Source organism: Equus caballus, chromosome 1 (assembly GCF_041296265.1).
Source record: "Equus caballus isolate H_3958 breed thoroughbred chromosome 1, TB-T2T, whole genome shotgun sequence".
Taxonomy (NCBI): Eukaryota; Metazoa; Chordata; class Mammalia; order Perissodactyla; family Equidae; genus Equus; species Equus caballus.
In genome coordinates, this window is record NC_091684.1 from 60,194,540 (window position 1) to 60,220,130 (window position 25,591).

Below are 25,591 nucleotides of genomic sequence, written 5' to 3' on the forward strand. Positions count from 1 at the left end.
GTGCACACATCCCCATTAGTAAGTCACTGTGGCTGCTTAGATGTAGAATACAAACATTCTTTCTTTCAATTTATGTGTATTAGTTTTTCAAATGGCTACTAAATTATTAGGATATAAATACTAAGCTGTTTGGATGTAACTACTTAACAAACAGAACTGCTAGGAATTTCTTTTGGCCTTGGGGTGCCATGAAAAATTACCAAGGGACTAAAGACCAAAAAAGTTTGGGAAGCTCTGTCTCGGGTTCTATGGTTGTTGTGGGATCCATGGGTTAGTGTGATACGCCCTCCGAGCAGCGCCTGGCAGAGTGGGCCCCCAGGAACCCCAAGAATCCATTATTGTTCTCCCTCCAAGCGGGTCCCAGAGGGCCTGGCTCGGGTGGCCTCATGCAGGACACCCGCAGAGCCTCCCGCAGCCTCGCGGCCCCAAGCCAGGGCCAAGGAGGAGGGCGAGTGTCCATTGGTTCAGGCATGGGCCCAACTCAGCTGCTACACAGGCCCTGGCAGGGCCCCCAACACCTTTATTTAATTTGCATTCGCTGAGAGCCTGCTGCACACCCGCCAGCATGTGGTCTGCCGGTGGTCCCTCTGGGGAGGAGTCTCAGGGCAGCCCTTGGTTCTTCTTGTCTCCTGGCAGCATGTGCCTCCAGGTTGCCTGGGGGGTGCGGACATTGGCAAGGGGGCAGTAGCTCCATTGAGAGCCGCCCAGTGCTGTCGTGCCGGAGAGGACGAGGACGCCCAGCTGTCTTCTTGCCAGGGCCAGGGTAATCTGTGGCGGGGCCGCGGGCCCAGCCGGGGCTCACTGCACTAATGGATGTCTAATGCTGACTTTCCCCAGTCGCGTCTGCGCCTGCTTTATAAATGAGCCGCATTAGGGTGAGAAAACGCAGTCATAAATACAGCCCGCAGCGCCGCAGAGAGCCGGGCAGCCGTCACCGGGGGCTGGGGGCCACGGGCTTAGAAGGTGGGGTGAGCTTGCCACCAAACCCACGGGCTTTGGCACACCTTCTCTCGTGGCCGCCACTCCTGGAGGGAGGCCCAGTACCCCCATTTCGCAGATAAGGTGCCCGAGGCCAGTAAGGCCTGATTCAGACCCAGGAGTGTCTTGCGTCTGAGGGCTGAGCCCTGTCTTACCGACTCGGGCCTGAGGCTGAAGCAGGAGGCTGCTGGTGGGAGCTGGGCATGGAGCCTGGCAGGTTCTCTGGCCTCAGGAACCCTGCGTTATTCCCAGTTTAGCTGCCCGCTAACCAGCTGGCCTTGGGTCACTCATTTGCCCCGGTTGGATGGTCTTCAATTTCCTCAGCTTTGAAACAAGAAGGACAGTCCCAGCCTTGCTGGCTCTTTGACAAGACAGCCCCTGTAACTATAGAGCCCCAGCCAGTGTCAGGTCTGTTAGGATCCTCGGGGGTGGGATCCATAACCCACAGTGTTATGGAGCTACTCCAGCGATGGGCAATGCAGAGTCCTGGGCAACATCTTAAATGCTGAAGTCTGTTTCTTGGGTTCAAATCTTGGCTCTGCCTCTTGCTGGCTGTGTGCCCTTGGACAAGTTACTTAGCCTCTCTGAGCCTCAGTTTCCCCATCTATAAACCGGGAACTGGTACAACATACCTTACAAGGTTGCTGTGAGAATTAGGAAAGTTAACTGTGTAAAAAGTACTGAAAACAGTACCTAGTGCATCGTGCTATTTTGATGCACAGCCTGTCCCTCCTGTGTGCTGGGCCCTCCTAGGCATCAGTGCATGCTTAGCTCACGTGATCCTCTGAACAGCCCAGAGAGAGGAAGAGTGTTCGCCTCCCTGCCCTCTTCAGAGACCAAGTAACGAGGTCAGATTTAGGGGCTCTCCTGGGTCACACGGAACATGCTGGATGGAGCTGGAGTCACACCCCTTCTTGCTGGCTTCCCCTTTGCTCCCCAGGTTTCTCTCACACACACACCTGCCTGGGTTGCAGAGCCTGGAGCCAGTGACAACCATGCATTTTCTCAGCTCCTGAGCCCCCGTCTTAGCAGGAGCTCTTGGTCCACAAGGAGACGACACAGCCTGGACATGTTAGGCCTGTCTGTTCATTCTGCTCCTGGAGAACCGAGTGTCCCCCTGGCCCCCTGGACTGGGAGACAAGTGCATGATCCCAGGGACCGCTCAGACCTCCCGGGACCCCAGCCCCACATGAGGGACTGGAGCGCGGGGACAGTGACAGGGCTGCAGCTGGCAGGCCAGGGGCTGGGCGGACATATGCACCCCTGCAGCTTAATTGGTTGTTTCCTCTGGAGCAGTTAGCAGAGGAGGACAAGTCTCCCACTGCTTGTCCCCGGCCACCTGATTGTTTGGCGTTTGGTGTTGGAAAGTCAATTTCCCTAAGTGGATTGTAAACCAATAGCCAGGCCGGCCTGGTCCCCTCCCTCCTGGCACTAGTGCTGGTGGCCCCTCTCCCTTCCTGTTTGTGTCACCTCCCGAGGTGCTCTTCTGTCCAGGGAGGCGGGCGGGCCAGGGTTTCCATTTGGCCCCCCTCAGGGAGGAGATGGCCACAGGCACAGCCTCACTGTGTTCCAGCCTCTGAGCTTGGGCCGAGGGTGTGGATTTGCTTTGGTGGGAAAGGCTAAGGGGTGGATCAGAGCCACAGACCAGAGGGGAGGCTCTGGGGGGAGGCTGCCGGGAAGGTGGTCTCCCCTCCATGCTGCGCTTGCCTTGGGCTTCCTGGAGGAGGAGTTCCCCTGGGGACCGGGCGTTAGGGAGCCCAGGCCTGGTGCAGCCACTCCCACTCACCCTACCCCACGCCCCTGCGGGCCCTGGCTCAGCCCCCACGCTGCAATCAGCCTGTCTGGCTGGGGCTGCGAAGGGCAGCTGGAGCTTTGGGGCAGAGGCGGCCTGCTGTGAGCTCCAGCCTCAACCCGCTTTGCAGGCCTTCATGTACTGTGGCATCTCCATGGGAAACTGGAGGGAGGCCGGGTAGGGCCAGTGCAGGCGACACCGGGAGGGCCGGAGGAGTGTCCTCGCCCTGATGGCTCCCTCGCCTCGCTCCGTCTGTAAAGAAGTGTAATCACACAGCATAGAGCTGGGACTGGCTCCAAAGCACACCCTCTTAAAAGCAGGGCGGGATGGGGAAACTGAGGCCCCAGGAGTGCCAGGCCTTGCCCAGGGCTCAGAGGACATCCCCAGCAGGTCTCCTCCAGCTGCGTCCCCCGCCCCACTGCCCTGTCTCTGCCATGGGCCCCGGGGGGATGAGAGGTGCCCAGCCTGCCGCCTCACGGAGCTCTGCTTCCTCCACAGGCACTGACTCGGGCAGCGAAGTGCTCCCCGATTCCTTCCCGTCGGCACCCGCAGAGCCGCTGCCCCACTTTCTCCAGGAGCCGCAGGACGCCTACATCGTGAAGAACAAGCCGGTGGAGCTGCGCTGCCGCGCCTTCCCCGCCACACAGATCTACTTCAAGTGCAACGGCGAGTGGGTCAGCCAGAGCGACCATGTCACACAGGAGGGGCTGGACGTGGCCACCGGTGAGCCTGCCCGCTCGCCCAGACACCCCCAGGACGTTCCAGGACACCTCGGGACGCTGAGTCCTGGGCCTGCCTCCACCCGGGGCTCCATGGGAGGCTTCACATAGCCATGGCCCCCCTCTGGGCCTCAGTTTCCCCTCTGGGATTCACCCTGGATTAGTATTTCCCCACGTGTTCCAGCCTGAGTGACCAAGTGAGATAGCACTGAATGCCTTGCTGAGCACTCGTTCTCTTTCCCTTTCTCTCCTGCTTGCATCAGAAGCAAGTCCAGTTGGGACAGGATTCTGTCACCCCGCCCCAGCATCTGCTGGGCCCCCTGTTTAACAGAGAGGAGCTGGCCTCTGTCTGGCGGCCCTGGCGCTTCCCCGCCAGCCCAGCGTTCCAGGCCATTGTGAATTCACAGGTCCTCTCTGTGGGAAGTGGTACTGTTTCCTTTCGTAATAATGATACACAGTTTCCTTCATAGAAATCTATTGTTTTAGGTTTTAAAAAAAAAAGAGTTAATAATATTAAGTAAGTAATTATAGAGGTGGTGGTAGGATATAGCCCAAATGCCAGGAAGAAGGGAGGGTGGCTGAAGCGTGGGAACCTGGGAGGAAGCGTGTGGCCCCGGGCACCCGGGCAGGGCTCCTCACGTCTCCAGAGCCCCACCTGCCTCCGCGGTACCCGAGGCTAAGTGGGGGCCCACCTGTCCCCAGGCCCCTGGGGTGTGGAAAGCCTTTCCCAGGCCTCAGGCCAGGGAGGGGTGCCACCACTGCTGGGGACCTGCAGGCGGCCAGCATTGGGCAGCTCCCGCCATCCGCAGGCTGGGCGGCTCCCTTGCCCAGAGCCTGCCTCGGCCTGGGTTCTGTTCTCACCATCTCCTCCTTGAGCCTTTTCTTCCTCCTGCTTTCTCAGCCTTCTCTGCTTTCCTTCTGTCTCTCCTACCCCTCCCGCTCATCCCTGTGTCCTTCCATGTGTCTTTTTTTCTTATGTCTTCCTCGCTCTCTCTCCTTCTCTCCCTCTCTCTGTCTCGCCCTGTGGCTCTCCCCTGACATACTCTCTCTGACTCTCCCTCCTCCAACGTCTGTTTTTCTGTGAAAAGCTCACAGATTTCAGAGCCACCCAGACTTAAAACCATACCCCAGAATGTACTTAATGCTACTCAACTGTATACTTAAAAATGGTTAAAAAGATAAGTTTAAGATTTTGTATATTTTACCAAAATTTTTAAAAGAATTTTAAACAATAATAGATTTGGAGACTCATTCTCACTGAAAAGCTGAAAATGAAAAAAGGAATTTCTAAAAGGGAAAAAGAAAACTTACCCCAGCTGCCCCCATTCTCTGGCTGTGTAACCCTGGGAAGCCCCTCAACTTCTCTGAGCCCATTCCTCTCTTTGTAAACTGGAATGTTAACAGAAGGTCCTGGTGAGGATGGAACAAGGTGGAGCCTGCACAGCAATGAGCACAGTGCCAGCACCCAGCAGGTGCTCAATAAATGCCCGTTTCCTCCATCCTCTTTCTGGGCTTTCTTGGCCTCTTTCCTCTTAAAACCTGTCCTTACTTCTCTGTCGCCCTGAGCCCCTCTGGCCTGTAGCAGAGGTCCGCCATGGGGGTCTGGACAGAGCAAGGGGACAGTGTACCCTGCTGGGGCCCCTCACAGACCCCGTGATTATTAGCAATAGCAGCAAAGCGGCTCTTACTCCCCTGCCACTAGTCACGCAAGCCCTGCCAGCCCTACAAAGTGGGGCACTGTTGTCCCCGTGAGCTGCATAGAATGGACAGGGGTCCTCTGGGCCACTCCCTTGACAGCAGTGTGGCTGGTTCCCCTCAGCCTCCTTCTCCCCACTCCCCCCAGCCCTCCCTGAGGCCCTGCAAGCCCAGACAATGACAGCTGTGGGCCAGGACAGGCAGGACGAGCCCACCCACCAGCGCATGCCAGGTCAGGGTGTCCTGGCCCAGGCACCGCCTGCCACTTGGCCACCATGCTGGAGGGACACCTTGTGCTGGGGCCCAAGTCTGGGAAGCTGAAGGCCCCTGTCCTCCTCCCCTCTGCCTGCTGGGGACCATCGCAAACACATCAGACTCCACTGGTGATGGTTCTTCCATCCGGCGGTGTGTGCTGTGGAGACCTGGGTGGACGACCCCCGTGGCAGGGACCACTCTTTAGACTCACAGCCTGGTCACTCAGGAGCAGGGCGCCCTCCCGCCCTGGACCAGGCAGCATCGCTTTTTGAGCCAACACTCCAGGCAGCCTCTGCGAGCAGACAGAGCCCCCCAACCCCTGAAAGCAGCCTCTTCCTCCTGGTGCTCCCCACCAGTAAGCCCCCGGCCCCGTCGTGTAGTCCCCATCGTCCCTGGCCATCAGACGGGGTTCTTCTCACTGTCTGGGCTCCAGGGCAAGGCCCCCACGATGCAGGAGAGTTACGGCAGTGACTCACTGGGAGAGATCCAGAGAGGAGTCACACATTAGGGGACGGAGCTTTAATCAGGGCGAGACACCAGATAGCTGGTCTCGGCTCTACTGCAACTTGCTGTGGGACTTTGGGCCTGCCACCTACCCTCTCTGAGCCTCATTTTCTCCAAATGTAAAAGGAAGGGGCTGGATGAGATCCAAATGACCTGCTAGAGTAGATTTGTGTCCAGCCTGGGCTGGACGCTGTGGCAGAGTAATTGCCACACCTCATTTAAAGTTTACCCTGAGTGCTTTACTACAGTGAGGGAGTTGAGGCTCAGAGAGGCCAAGTAACTTAGCATAGGTCGCGCAACTGGGGAGTGAGGGTGGGGCCAGGATTTAAACATGTCCAGCCAAACTGCCCTATGCTTAACCACCATGCTGCAGTACCACAATGTGTACAGTCAACAGTTCTGCCCCGAGGGGCTTATCAGAACCCGTGTGCAACCATGAGAGGAGGAGCTGGGATGCCTCATGGCAGGGGGCAGTAGCTTTAGGAATTCTGAGATGGGGCAGTCAGGGAGGGCTTCCTGGAGGAAGAGGCCTCACAGTCCTCCCACAAGCTTTGGGGAGGAGCTTCAGATGGGCACCCTAATGCAGGAGGGTTCACTCCTTTCCTGAGCAGAGAGGGTTTTGTCAAGGGAGAATTGGCAGAAGAGTGAGTGATTGCCTCTCTGTGGGCTGGTGGACTCAGTTGTCCAAGGAGGCTCCCAGGTACTAGCAGGGAGCTGTTGAGAGGTCAGGGGACTTCCAGGAAGAGGGGCCTCCCCCAGCTCCAGCCCCATAGGCCCCTGAGCTGTGGCCAGGGAGAGACCACCTGATCTCTTCAGATGCTTATGAGCCCCGTCTCTGTGCCAGGCCCTGGGCCACAGCAAAGGCCCCGTTATCCTCCTGCAGGAGACAGACAGTTAATACGTGGACACATCCATAGATAATGCAGTTCCAGGTAGCAGTCAGTGCTGTGGGAAGTCAGGCTAGGCAGAGAATGATAACTGCATGGACCGATGTCCAGTGCAGCGGTGGGAGTGCTGAGTGGTACTTTAGGAGTGGGTAGGGGTAGTCTGGGGGTGGGGGGCCTCCCTCTGGAAATGAGGCCCAGCCCAAAGCTGATGGTGACTGGGAATCCACTGGGCACAGAGGGGACAGAAGAGAGGCAGGCGACTACACATGCAAAGGCCCTGTGGCTTGAAGCGGTAGGGGAACATGAGGGACGGGCAGGCGCCCAGTGAGGCTGCAGTAGGTGGTAGGTCACGCAGGGCCTGAAGGTTCTGGGTGTTTGTGCTACGAGGACTGGAGACGTAACCAGGGGAATGACATGCCATTTGTGCATTTTGAAGAGCACACCCTGGCTCAGGGTGGAAAGTGGATTGGACCTGGGCAGAGGGCTTGTGTTAGCCTTTATAATTTCCAGATGAAGGGCCGTGGTGGCTTGGGCCAGGGTAGAGGCAGAAGAGACGAGGAAATAGATGGAAATGAGAGGCACTAGGCAGAAGACAGAGATGTCCCAGTGCCATGTCCTGTGCCTCACGTCCTCAGACCTGCCCTCGATGGCACCTCTCTCCTCCTTGCAGGCCTGCGGGTACGAGAGGTCCAGATCGAGGTGTCACGGCAGCAGGTGGAGGAGCTGTTTGGGCTGGAGGATTACTGGTGCCAGTGCGTGGCCTGGAGCTCCGCAGGCACCACCAAGAGTCGCCGGGCCTATGTCCGCATCGCATGTATGCCACCCTGACACCCCACCCCCATGCCCCTGGGCCCTGCCCCTGCCCCTTCCCCGTGGATCCTAGGGAGGGAATTCGACATCTGTTGGGCCATCCCTGGCTGGACACGCCCACCGCAGAGACATCAGGGCCATGGATGCCAGCTCAGAAGAGGGCTCCCAGACCCCCATCCCAGGCCGCCTCTAGCCCCAGGATTTCCAGCGGCCCCTCTGCACCCACATCTGTATGAGGAAGCTGACAGCTTCCTCACCCTCCTGCGCCACTGTGCGCTTAGGACCCCCAGAGTCAGGGAGGGAACCCTGTTCCCCCACTCCACCTGGTGAGGCCCCCACTTTGGAGACAGGCAATTCCCCAGGTAGAGCCCGGGGTTTCCCCAGGAGCATTCCCTTGGTGTGCACTGCCACCTAGTGACTGGAGCAGGCACTTCCGGCCCCAGCTCCACCTGACTGCCTCGGGACCCTCCCTTCTCCCAGACCTGCGCAAGAACTTTGATCAGGAGCCGCTGGGCAAGGAAGTGCCCCTGGACCACGAGGTGCTCCTGCAGTGCCGCCCGCCAGAGGGAGTGCCTGTGGCCGAGGTGAGGGGACACAGGAACACTGGGCGAGGCAGAGACCAGCAAGGCATGGTATTTACCAAGAGTGAGCTACTGGGCTACCGTGCCTCAGCCTCTCAGAGCCCTCCCATTTCACAGCTGGGAGTGTCTAATCCCGAGGGAGGGGCAGAGCTGAGGCAGGAACCCCCAGGGCTCCTTGGCAGGCCCCAGGCTCATCCTGTGAGGGAAGTGCCTGAGGCCATGCACACCGTCTCCCCTGCCCCACCCAGAACCCAAGGCCGCAGCTTCGTGGACACCAGGGGGGTCTTGTACTGCGTGTGTCTGAGTGTGTACTCACCCACGTGGCCTTTGCCTGCCGGGGCAGTGCCCACCTGTCCCCTCTCACCCCCCCTTCTGTGTTCCAGACATGCACCCTCTCTCCCACCCCCCGCACTGGTGGTCTAGAGTTAGCGAAGGGCATGGGGTGCATCTCAGCTTTGCCACTGGGGGCCCCAGGAGAACAGGGGTTGGAGAAGATGGGCCCCTGCGTTCCCAGCTCAGGGTCAGCCCTATCTGACCCCAGAACCTTGCTCTGATCACCTAGCCTCCCTCTAGCCGTGCCTGCATCTGGAGGAGCGGGTCAGACTGACAGCCTGTGTCCCCTGGCCCTCGCTGGGCTCCCAGCTGTGCCTGGCGGTCGGCATGCTGTAAGCTGGACATTGTCAGCCCCCTTAGGGCTGGGAAAACAGTGCTGGGACGGGTGAGGTGGTCACCCAGGGAGACCCAGCTAGTGAGGGGCAGAGCTGGGATTTGAACCTAGCCTGCTAGACCCAGGGACCACGCACTTAATGTCAGGCCTCTCACCCTGGCTCAGGGAGTCAGTTTGAAGAGTTAATAAGGGCAGGCACTGCTGGCTAACACTTATCAATTACTCACTGTGAGCTCGCGCTGTTCTCCACACTCCCCGGTACTGCCTCGTTTCATCCTCACAACAGCCCTGAGGGGCAGGTGCTATGAAATCCCATCTTACTTGGTGCAATTGAGGTCGAGTGTAGCCTTCCAAGGCTGCCCGGCTGGTGGGTGGCTGTGTTAGCCACTGTGTTCCGTAGTGTCCGGCACAGTGCCTGGTCCCTGGAGGCCCTGCCTCACTGTGTCAGCCCATGGGTGGACGTGTATGGAATGGCTGTCCTCTTTACAGTCAGACCTCCCTCCCTCCAGAGAGGGCCTGCCTGGGAGGGGAGCGGAGCAGCACGGGCCCTCATGCCCCCGCCCCGCTCCTGCAGGTGGAATGGCTGAAGAACGAGGATGTCATCGACCCCACCCAGGACACCAACTTCCTGCTCACCATCGACCACAACCTCATCATCCGCCAGGCGCGCCTGTCAGATACAGCGAACTACACCTGTGTGGCCAAGAACATCGTGGCCAAGCGCCGCAGCACCACTGCCACCGTCATAGTCTATGGTGCGGGCGCAGAGGGGGTGGGCCGGCGACGGAGGGGAGAGCCTGGGGCTACATGGTCCTCCTGACCCCGCCCTACCTGGGAGGCCCGTGGGGCCTGGTGAACAGGTGGAGAGGATGGGGCCCAAAGAGGGGAGATGCCTTCACCAAGGTCAGAGAGAAGGGCTAGTGGTCAAGTTGGGCACTCCTGCGTCCCCAGTCAGGAGCACTCGCCCCTTCTCAGGCCCTTTGCCCATCCCTGAAGGAGAATCCAATTCTCTTGGAGTGGGGGCGAGTCCAGGGCCCTGTTGGTGTCCCCATACCCAAGGCTGCTGTCCTAGCAGAGTTGGGGACCGCTGCTGAGGCCTGTAGGCTGTCCCCTTGGGTGGGTGGGGCAGAGCCACAGCTGAGGTGCCTCGAGCGTTGTAGAAAGAGCCCTGTACTGGGTTCCAGTCTCAGGTGTCCCATCACTCACAGGGCGACCCTCTCTGGGCCTTCGTTTCCCATTGTACAATGGGAGAAGACAGTGAACTTCCAGGTCCCCTCTGACGCTGATGGTTGCAGCACAGGTCTGCCCACTGGTATCTGAGTCCCCAGCCCTGCAGGTGGGAGGCGTCCAACAAGGAAGGGCCAGGCCTCAGCAGAGGGCCCTCATCAGGGCTGGGGGATGGGGTTTGGGGCCCACAGGTCACAGAGCCAGGCTAACCGGGTGACACCCGCTGCCCCTGCAGTGAATGGCGGCTGGTCCAGCTGGGCAGAGTGGTCACCCTGCTCCAACCGCTGTGGCCGTGGCTGGCAGAAGCGCACGCGGACCTGCACCAACCCTGCCCCACTCAACGGAGGTGCCTTCTGCGAGGGCCAGGCCTTCCAAAAGACCGCCTGCACCACTGTGTGCCCGGGTAAGACCACTGGCCAGGTGGCACCCTCCCACACCCAGCCCCGCGTTCCATGCTGTGGTGTCTGCTGGAGTCAGGACAGCCATTCTCTCCCCATCGTGGGGAGAAGGTGTGCATCCTGGGCTCACAGCTGGCTGACCAGGCTGGACTTGATGCTACGACCTCTGACCTCTTGTTCTGCCCTGGGCTGCTGGAGAAACGAGGCAGAGGCTCTGAGCTGCGGTCTGAGGGGTGGGCTCTTCTGCGCTCCATGCGGAGGGTTCTCAGGTCAGCCCCCGGGCCAGGGGCCCAGAGCTGCCCCGGGTCAGACAGCCTGCGCTCCTGCACGGACTGTTAGACTCTCCTCGGGGCCAACCCTGAGCCTCTAGCGGTCCTCTTCTCCTTCTGTCTGCCTCTTCCTCTCTGTGTCCCCATCTGTTTTTCTGTCCTTGAACGTCTGGCTGTGTTCTCTCTTTTTGGTTACGTGTGTGTGAACGACGTGGTGCTTTACCCTGGGTTTGTGTCTCTGGGCACTTGTGCATGGGCTGCGTCCGTGTGAGGGAACTTGTATGTCTGTTTGTCTTTTCCTGGCCCACCTGGTGCACCTGACCACATGGGGCTGCGTGGACATGGTGTGGACGTCTTTGTATGGCCTGTGTGTGTCTTGGGTTCCTCTTTCCCTGCCACTGTATGTGTCTCGGGGGGGTGCATTGCTGTGTTCTGCATACGACTGCATGTGCACGTGTCTGTGCATGCACATGTCCCCATGTGCCATGTGCTGTGCTCCTGCAGTCGACGGAGCGTGGACCGAGTGGAGCAAGTGGTCGGCCTGTAGCACCGAGTGTGCCCACTGGCGCAGCCGTGAGTGCATGGCGCCCCCGCCCCAGAACGGAGGCCGGGACTGCAGCGGCACTCTGCTGGACTCCAAGAACTGCACGGACGGGCTGTGCATGCAAAGTGAGTCCTTGGGGAGGTGGGGCCCGGGGGTGGGCATCTGGAGCTGGAGAAGGGACGCCCCCAGCCCATCCCTAGGCCTCAGTGCCCGGCCTGCAGGGCCCACCCCCACGGGCCTCTGCCCGCCCACCACATCCATCATCTCATCTGTGCATCTCCCATCACCCTTTCCCTGCCACCTGTGTCACTGTCTTTTCCCTTTATTTCCCTCGACAGATAAGAAAACTCTAAGTGACCCCCAAAACCACCGTAAGTCCCATTTCATGGCTGTCCTCTTTCCTCTGAGGGGATCCCTCTTTCTCCTTGGCTGGCTTTTCCGGGGCGTAGGGGTGCAGGGCAAGGAACAGGGAGAGCTGAAGGTGCCCCCACCAACCTGCCGTGGGGGTCCCCCGCACCCAACACTACAGTTGTTGCAGCTCCCTCACATGCAGACAGACGAACCCTTCCCTCATGGGCAGGCCCTGGGACACTGTCCTGCCCTCCCAGTGTGGGAGAAGAAGCTAAGTCAGAGAGAAGAAGGGGTTTATCCGAGGTTCCAGCCAGGATTTAAACCTCAATATTTGTGTGGCCAAAGCTGGTACTCTCAGCCCTGTCCCCTTGGCCTTCCTTTCTGGGACAGGGCCAGCAGCAGGTCCACCCTGGTGCCCCTCACTGTATTCCCAGCAGCTGGACCAAAGCCTCCTGGGTTCTCTGGGATGCCCACTGCCCTGCGTCTCCCCGAGGGGCTTGCCCTCTAGCACCCAGGGGTGTGGCGTGCTGCAGTAACAGCAGAGCAATAAAGCCGCTAGGGCAGCTTGGCCTGTGATCATTAAACCGCAATTTCCATATAGTTCTGGAATCATAAAATCAGCAGTGAGGTCCTCGGCCCAGCTCACAGGGGGCCAGGCTGGTGATCGATTAGAGATTGTAAATCCCCAGGCCACTGGTCCCAGGGGTTAGCGAGGACGTCAGGAGGCAGAGCCAACCCAGGGAGCCAGAAGCCCCCAGAGGGGTGGGAGCCCAGCCCAAGGGCCTTCTCTGGCAGCTCTCCTGGGTGCCAGGGTCCTCTGGGGAGCCAAGAATGAGGGCGACTGAGGAGGGACGGGGGCCCAGAAGGTGATAGAAGTGGGCAGACAGTGGGGCCAAGAGCCCTGCCCTGAGGGGAGTCCAGGCAGGGAGAACAGGCCTGGCCCTCGGGGGCCGCCCAGTGGGGGAGAGTGGACAGGGGCCTCCTGGAGCTCCCCCGGAAACGACGGAACGAGCAGCCATCTTGGCTCCTCCTGTGCTGTCCAGTGTGGTAGCCACTGGCCACGTGTGGCTATTTAAACTTACACTTAACTTAGTTAAAATTAAATTCATTTTAAAACTCAGTTCCTCAGTCACGCCAGCCACATTGTAGTTGTTCAGTGGCCACATGTGGTTGGTGGCTGCTGTGTGGGACAGTGCAGACTTAGGCTATTCCATCATCGCAGAAAGTTCTCTTGTACGACGTGCTATAGACCCTGCCTCTCAACCCTGACACCTTCCTGCCTGGCCTGCAGCAGCCTCCCTGTCCCCTCCCAGAGCTGGGCGTCCTGCAGCCCAGCAGCCTGTGGGGGGAGGGGAGCCTAGCCACAGGTTGCCTCCCAGAGGGAGCACCTTCCTCCTCTCTGCCTGCTCTCTCCTCTCCACCCCATTGTCATGCATCTCATTCCCCTCCTCCTGCTCCCCTCACCTCCGCAGCCCACCCTCCCCGCAGAATGGAGGGGGAGCTCAGAGCGCTGCTTGCAGAGATTTCTGGGAGCCTAGGTCCTATGGAGATCGCTGCGAGTGATGCTCTGGGTTTAACTCCCAGCTCGACTCTGAGCAGCAGACCTTGTCCCCTCCTCGGCAGCGAGCAATGAGTTAGCCCTTGGGAGTGACCAGGAGTCGCTTTGCCTCTCCCTGCCACTCTGGGAGGGAAGCAGGGCAGGGGTTTTGAGACCATTTTACTTACAGAGACTGACGCTCAGAGAGGTTCAAGGCTTGCCTGAGGTCACCAGCCTGACTTGGCAGGGCCCAGACTAGAACCTAGAACAAGTCAGTCAGTCTCTCCCAGGCCCCGCCTCTCCCCAGGGCCCCCGAGCCTCCCTAGCCCCCCAGGGCCCGGGTCTCTGCCCCTGCCCCTCACGTGGGCCTCGTGTCCCTGCAGTCCTGGAGACTTCAGGGGACGTGGCGCTGTATGCGGGCCTCGTGGTGTCCATCTTCGTGGTCCTGGCCGTCCTCATGGTGGTGGGGGTAGTCGTGTACCGCCGCAACTGCCGCGACTTCGATACCGACATCACCGACTCGTCTGCCGCCCTCACTGGCGGCTTCCACCCGGTCAACTTCAAGACTGTGAGGCCCAGTAAGGACCTGGCAACTTCTGGGGTGGCGGGTGTGGGCAGGATACCCAGAGGGGTGTGGCAGCGAGCCAGACCAGAGTGGGGCCTCCTAACTCCCTCCTAAAGATTTTCTAGAATTTTCTCTAAAGATAATGCATGAGTATAGATTAGAGAGATGCAGGAAAGGAAAGGGGTAACCCAGGCTGCTGAGTCCCCGAAGCATCCTGCAGCAGTGGCAGTTGAGCCTTCCGCAGCTGGACATTTGGGTGGGATTTTGCAACGGAAGGGCCCCTGGCAGGAGCAGAGGGTGGGACTGGGCCGGTGAGGCAAGGCTGGGTCTGACTGTAGCCCCTACCCCCGCAGACAACCCGCAGCTCCTGCAGCCATCTGTGCCTCCGGACCTCACGGCCAGTGCTGGCATCTACCGCGGGCCCGTGTACGCCCTGCAGGACTCGGCCGACAAGATCCCCATGACCAACTCGCCCCTGCTGGACCCCTTGCCCAGCCTCAAGATCAAGGTCTACAGCTCCAACACCACCGGCTCCGGGCCAGGCCTGCCAGAGGGGGCTGACCTGCTGGGGGTCCTGCCACCTGGCACGTACCCTGGTGAAATCGCCAAGGACACCCACTTCCTGCACCTGCACAGCGCCAGCCTCGGCTCCCAGCAGCTCCTGGGCCTGCCCCGTGACCCGGGGAGCAGTGTCAGCGGCACCTTTGGCTGCCTGGGTGGGAGGCTCAGCATCCCCGGCACAGGTGGGCCCCGCCTCTGCTTGCCCCTCAGCCTGGCCTCAGCATGGCCCCATGGACAGCCCGGCACCCACCCAGCAGAAGATAGGGCTTCCCTGATCCCATTTCACCGATGGGTGAAGTGAGGCCTAAGGGGAGGAAGTAACTATAAAATAGAAGACCTGGGGTCCAGGCCTACCTCTGCCTCATCAGAACAGGGGAACCTTGACTAGCCGCTCTGGAAACCTCAGTTTCTCCATCCGTTAAGTGGGAGAGAATGCCCCTAGGTAGTTCAGCAAACCTAGAGAGTGCTGTCGAAAAGTCAGGGCTGCCCGTCCAGGCTGCACAGCCAGCAGCTGATAGCTTCCCAGTGCAATACACTGAGCTAGGGCTGGAGCTGGCACTGGGACCTCCAGCCCCTAAGCCTTTGCCCCGTCTCTACACCCCATCGCAATGCCAGAGGCTGCTGTGCTATGGGACAAGTCTGCTGTGGTCAGTGCCTGGCCTCTTCTTGTACCCAGGCCCCAGACCTCCTCTCCCTACCCCTTGCTCGTGACCCCCTGGAGCTCATGAGGTGTCTTTCTCTCCCTGCCCCAAGCTGGGGGCCAGCCCCCATCCCCTGTTTAAGCTCCTGGACTCGCTCCAGCCCCTCCCTGCTGACCTCTCTCTCCCCCTAGGGGTCAGCCTGCTGGTGCCCAATGGAGCCATCCCCCAGGGCAAGTTCTACGAGATGTACCTCCTCATCAACAGGGCAGAAAACACCCTGTGAGTAGAGACCCCAGTCCCGGCTTTCTCTCTGCTGCCTGCCACCTTGCACTCAGATATCACCACCTCCCCTCTACGCCTGATCCTAAGCCCAGAGGTAGTCCTCCGAGGGCAACGTGGACAGACCTTATTATGTCCACATTTAAAACGTGCAAACCCAGCACAAACCATAAAACTGAAAGGCAACTGAGGAATTGGCTACAATACAACAGAGGGTTAATATCCTTCCTATGCAAAGAGGTTTTAGAGACCAATAAGAAAAATGAAGCATCTCAGTACACAGATGGGCAAAGTAGGAGAACAAGTGGTTTACACTCTTATACACACACCCACACACAGACAGACACACACACACACACACACACAATGGCCGTAGGTTATGAGAAGATGTTCAATCTACTTGTGTTCAAAGAAACAGTAATTCAAACAGCCATGAGATATTGGGAGGTTTTTTGCCTCATGAATTTGCAAAGACTTTTTCAAATGATAATATTCATACTTGCAAGAGCATGGGAACTCAGCCCTCCCGTGGCATGCTGGTGGGGGCGTAGATTGGTGCCAGCTTTCTGGAGGGCAGTTTAGCAACAACTGTCAAAAACATTCCACAAGTGCAGAACCTTTGAAACTCCAAGCAAGGTTTGGCTGTGAGAATGTTGCGGGGTAATAGCAGAAATCTGGAAATAGTCTCAAGGCATATGCCATGTTTCTGCCTCTCCCTAACCTGTGACCTCAGGGAGCCCCAGGATGGAGACCTGCCTTCTAGCACCCCCGGGCCGGGCAGAGGCGGGAGCCCACACCAGTCTGGGCCCTTGCTGAGCTTCGGGCCTCTTCTCACTGCCTCCTCCCCGCCCTCTGCCCTGCCCCCAGCCCGCTTTCAGAAGGGACCCAGACAGTATTGAGCCCCTCGGTGACCTGCGGGCCCACCGGCCTCCTGCTGTGCCGCCCCGTCATCCTCACCGTGCCTCACTGTGCCGAAGTCAGTGCTGGCGACTGGATCTTCCAGCTCAAGACCCAGGCCCACCAGGGCCAGTGGGAGGTGAGGAGCCAAGGCTGGGGACAGGTGCACTACATGAAGCTGCCCCAGAGGCTCGGGCACTGAGAGAAAACCCCTTTCCTCCTGGCCAGACCTGGATGAACCCCTCCAGGGCCTTGACTGACCCAACTGCCTCACCCCCACTGTCACCCTGTAGGAGGTGGTGACCCTGGAAGAGGAGACCCTGAACACCCCCTGCTACTGCCAGCTGGAGGCCAGGTCCTGCCACATCCTGTTGGACCAGCTGGGCACCTATGTGTTCACGGGGGAGTCCTATTCCCACTCGGCAGTCAAGCGGCTCCAGCTGGCCATCTTCGCCCCTGCCCTCTGCACCTCCCTGGAATACAGCCTCAGGGTCTACTGCCTGGAGGACACGCCCATAGCACTGAAGGTAAGGCCAGGCCATGGGCACCCCGCAGCCGTGGCCCTCTGGGTGCATCACCCCCGGCCAGCCAGCTGCATGGTCCCTTCCAGCTGCCCCTCCACCACCATCAGCCTCCTTCAGTCATTCATTCATTCCTCAAACACTGAAACGGCATCAGACCCTCGATATACAGAGATGCATCAGGCACAGTCCTGCCCTCGCCGAATTCCAGGCTAGAGGTGGGAGACACACAGGGGTCCCTGCCGGAGGACCAGACTGGGTGGGCTCGCACAGCCTGGGTTGTTGGGCAGGGATCTGAGAAGCCTCAGAGCAGAGCTGACCTTAGGCCTGTGCTCTGAAGGACAAGCAGGAGTTCTGGGCAGAGAAGGGTGAGGGGCATTCCAGAAGGCAGAGCAGCTTATTCAGGGGCAGGAGTGTCACTCTGTGACCGGAGCACACAGGGATGGGAGTGTGTGAGGGAGGGAGGAGAGGGGGCTGGGGAGACAGGCAGGGCTCAGCTTCCCAACATCTTGTGGGCCATGCCAAGGAATTTGGAACCTATCCAGTGGGCAGGAGCACGGACCTGGTGGCCACCAGTTCACGGGGCTCTTTTGAAAGCCCCTGAGGCTACGCTCAGGGCGTGGGTAGACGAGAGGCAGAGAGGCCATTTGGGAAGCTGCAGCTGCACCCTGAGCTGGACCCTGGGCAACGGACAGTGGCAGGGATGAGAGGGGCTGGACTCTTTTTAGTCGGTAGAATGGACAGAACCGGTGACTGACGGGATGAGCAAGGGGAGGGCGGGGTCAGGGCTGACAGCCAGGCTTCTGGTGTATGCGAAAGAACAGACAGTGCCCTAAGTGAGGGAGGGAGGGGTAGGGGCTGGTGAGGAGCAGTTTGGGGCAGGGAGGGGGGGAGGTGAGGGGTCAGATTTTAGCACCTAGAGCCTGGTGAGGGCAGGTGTGGAGCCCTGAGTTAGTACACCCTGTCCCCCAGCTGTTTCCTCCCCGCCCTCCCCGCATCCACAGGGCTCCAGGCTCATCCTCACACTGGAAGTGCACAAACCCTGTTTAAACCCCATTTAGACCCTCCTCCCTTCTCCATCCTTCCGTCTACCCCTCTGCGAGCCTCATGGTCCTTGCCTGTGGCTCCATGCCTCCTCCCATCTGTGGTCTGTGGTCTCCTCTAGCTCCTTTGTCTCCCAGTCTCAGGTGACTTGTCTCAGACTCCAAGTTGCAGAGTGATGCAGCATAGGTGAAAAGGCCTCGAGGCAGAGCGTCTCCTGCAGGGACCAGGCTGGCCTGAATTCCAGGAGGCCTATAATGGGTTGGGGGCTCCTGGGAAATGCTCTTGCAGCCTGGCTCTCTTGGTACTGGGACATGGCTAATGCACAACTTTGGTCGGAGAACGGAGTGGAGATCAAGAGGGAAGTTGTCACTTTTTGGCTTGATGGCATTCTTTGTTGATTCAGTCCATCCATCCATCCATCCAACCAAATTTCTGCTTATCTATATATATACTCATTCATTCAACAGTCCATCTGTCCATGCAGCCATCACCCATTCATCTGTTTATCTTTCTCTCATCTTTCCTTCTATTTATACACCCATCCATTTGTATATTCTTCTGCACATCCATCTGTTTATCTCTATTTGTCTCTCCATCTGTCTGTTCATCCATTTCCCCATCTGTCTATCCAGTCATCTTAATCCATCCATCCATCCACCCATCCCTTTATCCACACATAATAAGTCTTCTATGAGCACTTACCAAATCCCCAACCCTGTGCTCAGGTGGGTCCCTGAGCTCAAGGTTACAGCCTGGTTCCCTCTGCCTTCATGTGTCCCCAACTCCCAAGCTTGCAGCAGGAAAGGGGCCACTGGCCAAGTCTGATGGGCTCCCCCTTCCCATTGCCCCCGGCCCACAGGAGGTGCTGGAGCTGGAGCGGACCCTGGGCGGCTACCTAGTGGAGGAGCCGAAACCCCTGCTGTTTAAGGACAGTTACCATAACCTGCGCCTGTCCCTCCACGACATCCCCCATGCCCACTGGAGGAGCAAGCTGCTGGCCAAGTACCAGGTGAGGGCTGGGCCACAGAACGGGGTGGGATGAGGCTGGGGCGGGGCACACTTGAGGGGCTGCCCAGGGAAGACCAATTCCCCCTCGAGGCCAAGGCCCTGCCTCCTCCCTCAGTCCTGCAGCCTTGTGCCCCCACTCCCCATGGTGTCTCTCTCTGTCTCCCTCCCACCCCCCCTCCATGCACCATCATCCTTAGGCACATCCCCACGTTCAGTGCCAGTGACAGCCACACTCACACCCCCACCCCGTCACACACTCCGACACACAAATATCTGTCCACGTCATCTTCAACAAGTGTTCATGCCTGGCAGACTGTCCACACTGCTCTCTGATGGTCACATCCCTCTGTGGGAAGTCCACAGGCTTCCCAGTGCCAGACACACATACACAAACACACCCTCACTTGTGCCTTCTCTTGCCCGTTTCTCAGCTGAAGGGCCGTTGACCAGCTCTTCTTCCTCTGTCCATCTGGATGGAGAGGCCTGAACTGGCCCCATTTCCTGCCTCCGCCTCCAGTCCCCAAGGGCAGAGCAGGCTGGCCTCACCTCCTTGACCCTGACCCCCTCCTCCCCCAGGAGATCCCTTTCTGTCACATTTGGAGTGGCAGCCAGAAGGCCCTGCACTGCACCTTCACCCTGGAGAGGCACAGCCTGGCCTCCACGGAGTTCACCTGCAAGCTCTGCGTGCGGCAGGTGGAAGGGGAGGGCCGGATACTCCAGCTGCACACCACGCTGGCGGAGGTAAGGCCCGGCACAGGCAACTGCTGGCCAGGGAGCAGCAGGCAGAGCCCAGGCTCCCCCTCGTCTGGGTGGAAACTCTGTCTCCTATAACGACATGCCCCAAGTCTGAGCTGGGACCTGTCACTTTTTGCTAACAGCTGACACTTACAGAGTGCCAATCCAGGGCTTGGCCTGTACCATGCGACACAGATTATCTCGTTAAATCTTCACAGACACCAGGGAGACAGACACGATCCCCACCTGGGAGATGAAAGCAGGTTTTAGGGGGGCTGAGGATCATCGACCTTGTACCAGGTCAAGGCTCGGCCCAGGCCTGCGGCTCCCCACCACTAGAATCTAGGTCGAGGTTTACAAGACCCAGGCCACCCAGGGGGACAGTGCTAGACCCTCACTGCAGCGCAATGTAAAGAGCATTGGGTATGTGTCTCCACCCAGCTCTGCCATTAACTTGGCATATGACCGTGGGCAAGTCACTGCCCCTTTCTAGACTTCGTTTCCACATATGTAACAGTGGCTCCACGGGGTTAGAGTGTGGCTGAGGCTCCTCTTGGTTTCCTAATCATGAGACTGCATCAGCCTTAGTCTGGGGCAGGACATTGAGGGCTGGGGATTAGGCAGGCAGCCCTGGCCCTGGGAGCTGACCTTCTGGGGAGGAGGCCTTTGACTGAGCAGCTGGAGCCTGCCCAGAGGGTGGGGAGGGACCGGAGCCTCCAGGAGCTTGCAGTCCCAGGCAGGAAGGCTGGAGGGGCAGAGACCCAGCCCAGTGCCCAGAGGAGCCCTCTGCCCCTCTCACCCTTGCCCTCTGCCCTTCCAGACACCTGCTGGCTCCCTGGACGCCCTCTGCTCTGCCCCTGGCAGCACGGTCACCACCCAGCTGGGACCCTATGCCTTCAAGATCCCGCTGTCCATCCGCCAGAAGATATGCAACAGCCTGGACGCCCCCAACTCACGGGGCAATGACTGGCGGCTCTTGGCACAGAAGCTCTCCATGGACCGGTGAGTGTCGGGACAGGCCTGTACCGCCCAAGCCACAGCCCACTCCCACCTCTCTTTGTGCCCATGGGGCAGGCGGGGCAGGCAGCCCACCGCCCAAGATCAGACCCCGCCGTCTGAGGTGGATCAGGAGCTCAGGTTGGGTGTGCTGTCGAGAAGCCTATCCCTTCAGGAGCCTCGTGCTTGTGAGAAGCAGATAAAGCCGGGACCCCAGCAAGGTGTGATCACCGTCAGCACCTCCTGGCCCAGGACAGAGCAGCTTGCTGGAAGCGCTTGCCGAGTGACAGAATACATCTTATGTCGGAACTCTTCTGGAGAACTTAAAATGCTGGATAAACATAATGGCAATAACAGTCATTATTATGTGGTACTAATTGAGAAATCATTAGCTGCATTGAGCGGATACCCTGTAGAAGACATCTTACTTGAAATGGGTGGGACTTAGAAAGATGTCTAAGGCTTTGTTCCTGCTGTCAAGGGAGTGCACAGGGTGAGACCAGGCAGGGAACGAAGGTGGGAGGAAGAGAGGCTGGAGTGCCAGTTTCGGACAGTCTCTTCCGGGGCCATTGTCTTTCAGTGATGACAGCAGTGACGATTAATGATGATGAGCAAGTTTCCATTTTAGAGACGAGGAGACTGAGGCTTAGAGAGGAGTGGTGACTTTCCCAGGAGAAAGCAGAGGGGCTGGGATTCAGATCCAGGACTGTGGGGTCCCAGAGCCTGCAGGCTCCCCTTCCCGGAGCGCTCTCCACCCCCCGGCCCCTGGGAGGTGCTGAGGGTTTGGGGAACCCAGTGTCCCTCTCCTTCCCTCTGCCAGGTACCTGAACTACTTTGCCACCAAAGCGAGCCCCACGGGTGTGATCCTGGACCTGTGGGAAGCTCTGCAGCAGGACGACGGGGACCTCAACAGCCTGGCGAGTGCCTTGGAGGAGATGGGCAAGAGTGAGATGCTGGTGGCCATGGCCACCGACGGGGACTGCTGAGCTGCCCCAGAACTGCAGGCTGGTAGGGACTGGCAGGAGGTGGGCAGCCTCTCGGGGGGCAGTGAGGCCTCCACTGCCCCCCAGCTCACAGCCGGAGTCACCTCTACTCCTCCCCTTGTCACTCCCCCAGACCACGACCAGCCTTAGGAAATCCACGTACTGTGCCAGGAGGACCCGGGCTCCCTCTGCATCCCCTGCTGTCTCTCCTGACCTCAGACCTCCATGCGGGACCCGGGGTGGGGCTGAGGCCTCTGGAGGCAGCTAGGGGAACAAGGAGGGGGCCCTCCCTCCACCCCCGGCCCCGGATCTCTGGGTTACATTTTAGTTGCGCTCTTCATTTTCTTCCTCAGTTCTTGATTCTCCCTCCTCCCTAAGCCCCCTTCTCCTTTCACACCATTTTCCTCCTTGAAGAGTCAAGTACAATTCAGACAAACTGCTTTCTCCTGTCCAAAAGCAAAAAGGAAAAGGAAAGAAAGAAAGAAAGCTTCAACTGCTAGTAAGGCTCAAAGAAGAAGAAAAACACCAAAACCACAAGGGAAAAGAAAAACCCAGTTTCTTAGGAAACGCAAATGATTTATTATCCAGATATTTGGATAAGTCCTTTTTAAGAAAAAAAAAGAAAATGAAAAACAACACAAAAAATAGGAAACTCTTTTCTTGAGTGTGGCTGAGTGCTCATGGTTCTGGCCAGGCGAGTGTGAGTGTGAGTGTGTGTGAGTGTGAGAGAATCGGGGAGAGAGAGCTTGCACAGGGAGCAATTTGCTGCTAGTGATTCCCTCTTAGACTACATTCTTACAAGGCCTCAGTTTCCCCAGTTGTACAGGCTTGGATGGGGTTCTGCCGTGGTACCGTGTTTCCCTCTGAAATCTTAAGCAGATACTGAATCCATAAAGCCAAGGAGCCCTGAGGTCTGGAGTGGGGCGGGGTCCTCCCTCCTTCTCACAGCCCCAGGCAGACGCCCCACAGGCGCCTCTGGGCTCCTGGGAATCCAGATGGCCCCAGGATGGAGACTGTGGCGGGCCAGGCCAGTCGTGAGCCAGGGAGAAGGTTTTCAGTGCTGTGGTCTGGTGGCTCCTGGAGAGGGGCCGTGGCCCGAAAGTGGGGCCCTGGCAGAGAAAGAAGTGGGGGATGAGAGTCCCCCATGGCCACCTCTCTCCTTCACTCCCAGGGTGGGGCCAGCCAGGACACCCCCCACCCAGCAGCCTCTAGACCAGGAGGACTGGAGTAGGATGGCATTCTCTTAATGCCCAGGAACCCAGGATCCGCCATTCCCCGGCCTCAGTTTCTCCTTCTGTGAAACAGAAGGGATGGATAAGAGGGCCTCCCCAGCTGCAGAAGTCTGCACTTCTGGGCCTCGGTATGGCTCTGAGGATTCTGTTAGCAGGCAGCCCTGTGGCGGGAGAGGCTAGGAGGTGGGTGGCCGGCCTGCTCTCCACGCCTGCCAGTGGAGAAGGCAGGGTGGAGGGTGACTTTCCTCGCTCCGATCTCCACAGGCACCTCCCTTCCGTCCTCCTCTGCAGTCCGGGAGATCTTGAAGTAAGCTTTGAACAGGCAGGGTTGCCAGAGCAGTGGGGCTGCCACCCCCTCACCAGCCTCTTCCAGCATGTTCCAAAGGGGCCATCGGGGTCTCTTTTCGGCTGGCTGGCGATGGCTGGGACCCACATCTTGCAGCTGGTACAGAGGCCTCATCAAAGGCCTCTCCTCCTTGGCACCCAGGGCGAAGCAGGTACCAGCCCCCCCGACAGCTCTGGGCACTGACCCCAGGACTTGCCTCAGTAGGTCCATGTGCAGCCGCTGGGACTAGCCCAGGTGTATCCTGGCCCTTGAAAGTCTGATCTCCTGGGAGTACAGCAGGTTTGGGGCTGCGGTCCCAGCCAGCATCCCCAGCCTGGCTTCCCTGCCATGGACTTGTGGGCTTATGGGGGTCTTCACCACCCAGCAGCCTCCTTGGGAGTGGGTTGGCTGTGGGCAGACAAGGGTCTGCTCCATTTGAGAGGAAATTCCTTCTATCAGGGCTGCTCAAGGGGCCAGCTGCATCTGGAGCTGGACCCCCAAGGCCGAGACCACAGCTCTTTACCCCAGTGCCTGTGTGGATGTTGCCTCAAAGGCAGCGAGCCTTCCCTGCCTAAGCTGCCCGTCCGCTGTGGGCTTAGCCTCTCTGGTCATTGCTAGCCCAAGCCGTGTGGGCCTGTGTGATGGCCTGGCCTTGAGGGCAGCCTAACCAGGGCTGCAAGGGGCTTTACTGGTGCCATTCCCAGTGCACACTCTCAAATGCCCACAGGCAGCCTGGAGTCCAAAGACCAGCACTCAAGCTCCAGCTTTGCCATTAAACTGCTGTGTGACCTCGGGCATATGACTACCTTCTCTGGGCCTCATTTCCTTTTTATACCTTGAAGGCCCAGCAACTGCTGTCTGAGGCCCTTTGGGTTCTGACACTGTCATTCTTGGCTTCTGATGGGAATCCTAGTGGGTAGGAGCTGATCGGGAGCTCTTGGTGGGTGGGGCCAGGCCAGCCACCCGGTACCATTTCTAATCTGATTCCTAGAAATTGTGTACCAGGGCCTGGAGCGCAGACACGATCCACTGGAACCTCCTGGGAGAGCTTAAACCGTCCAGCTTCATCAGACAGGCCTGGAAAGGGTCTGCTGGCTCCCTCAGCTGCCGAGGCTGCTGCAGCTCCGGCCCGCACTGCTGCCTCGGGTGGCATGGAGGTCTCTCCTCTTGATCAGGCCTGAGAAGCAGCCCCAGGGGCCAGTACTCTGAGAGCCACAGGTCAGGGCACCCGCACAGCTGTTCCTGTCTCTCTCATCTCTGGGGTGTGCTTGCACGTGTGGGTGTGTGTGCTTTTATCCTCGGGCACATCAGGGTGCCCCTCCAGGAATGTGTCCCCACCTGTGAGCGAGCCAGTGCCCTCCTTGCATCCCCAGCTGGGACTTCTGGAGCTGGCATGCCTGTGTTTGCCCTCTGAGTCCACAGGGTCAGTCGGTGTATCTTCTACGTGCCTCTCCCTCTGCCTTCTCTGCCCTCTCAAGGGCGTGGGGGGCCCTCCCCATCTCCTGGACGACCCAGGGCGCTCTGGTCCCCTTCCCCTAGCAACCAGGCCGCTGAGCTAGGTCCCTCAGCAGGCCTTCTGAGGGAGGTGACCAGGAGCCTGGGTGCAGGGAGCAGCTCTCCTGGGGGCAAAGGGCTGGACCCCCCGCTGGGCTGCAGACATGCTTGTATATCCCCGGATGCAGGGCTGCAGGGGTGGCCCCAATCCCACCTCTGTCTATTCTGTAAACTACAACCTGTAAATGACGTTTAGCATTCCTATTGTAACAAAATTAATTTTTATGAAATAAATTATATTTCCTAGTCTAATAAAAAAAAATCCAGGTTGTAATTTGCTGTCTTCTTGCCTGCCTTTCTATCAGCAATTGGGAAGGCCTTTCCTGCTTTTCTCAAAATTCCACAGGTTTGGGGAGCAGGGGGGTTGCTGGCAGAGCTCTCTGAGCTCCTGGAAACGAGCAAGCACAACTGCCTCATTTTCCAGAAGGGAAAACTGGCCGAGAGAGGGATAAGGACTTCCCCATGGTCACACAGCAGGTTGGAGGCTGTGCTGCGTCGGGATCCCACTCACTGCTCCCCGTCAGCGCGCTCAGTGCATAAGTACAGAGTACGTTCAGAGGCAGTCATCTGACCCTGCCATGCGCCAGGTGATGGGCGGGAGCAGTGATGACAGAGGGCAAGCCCCTGGCTCTCTGTCAGCCTGGGAGAAGTTCAGAAGAGGGTTTCCCGGCTGGGGCTGAGGGTGAGAGGTCAGTTCAGACACTCAGCTGGGACATAAGAGCATCATGCAGGCAGAAAGGGGATGCTGAGGGCTGGTGTGGCTTTGGACCCAGGACTGCCAGGAGTGGTCAGCTAGGTTACACACTGGACAACAGTCCCCTATCTAAGGGGCAGGGTGGTGCCGTTCCCACGCAGAGTGTGGATGTGTGCATTTGCTATGAGATGCTTCCAGCAGAGGGCAGTAGAAGGTCTTGTTCTAACAAAGTCAACATATCCATGCTAATTTTCCCACAGATGGAAGTGTCTTGAGGGGGCATTTTTCGTAATTTGCACTAAGGTGCACAAAAGGCACCTGTTTCCGCTGGTCCCTTCTGCC

General features: G+C 58.7%; 1 protein-coding gene across 2 annotated transcripts in view; it reads left to right on the plus strand.

Moving 5' to 3' along the window:
- UNC5B (unc-5 netrin receptor B) overlaps positions 1–24,829 on the plus strand; it is an 84,404-nt gene extending 59,575 nt beyond the window's left edge. The window contains exons 2-17 of one of the 2 annotated variants that reach the window (XM_023644489.2): positions 3,269–3,493; positions 7,501–7,644; positions 8,121–8,224; positions 9,463–9,643; positions 10,351–10,518; positions 11,287–11,451; positions 11,665–11,697; positions 13,598–13,792; positions 14,133–14,522; positions 15,173–15,260; positions 16,128–16,296; positions 16,451–16,684; positions 18,582–18,731; positions 19,307–19,471; positions 20,286–20,467; positions 21,282–24,829. In XM_023644489.2, coding sequence (XP_023500257.2) covers positions 3,269–3,493; positions 7,501–7,644; positions 8,121–8,224; positions 9,463–9,643; positions 10,351–10,518; positions 11,287–11,451; positions 11,665–11,697; positions 13,598–13,792; positions 14,133–14,522; positions 15,173–15,260; positions 16,128–16,296; positions 16,451–16,684; positions 18,582–18,731; positions 19,307–19,471; positions 20,286–20,467; positions 21,282–21,447 — 2,759 coding nt within the window. In that variant the 3' untranslated portion in view covers positions 21,448–24,829. The remainder of the gene's footprint in view (positions 1–3,268; positions 3,494–7,500; positions 7,645–8,120; positions 8,225–9,462; positions 9,644–10,350; positions 10,519–11,286; positions 11,452–11,664; positions 11,698–13,597; positions 13,793–14,132; positions 14,523–15,172; positions 15,261–16,127; positions 16,297–16,450; positions 16,685–18,581; positions 18,732–19,306; positions 19,472–20,285; positions 20,468–21,281) is intronic. The other variant, XM_023644500.2, reaches the window with a different exon arrangement.
- The last annotated feature ends 762 nt before the right edge of the window (positions 24,830–25,591 follow it).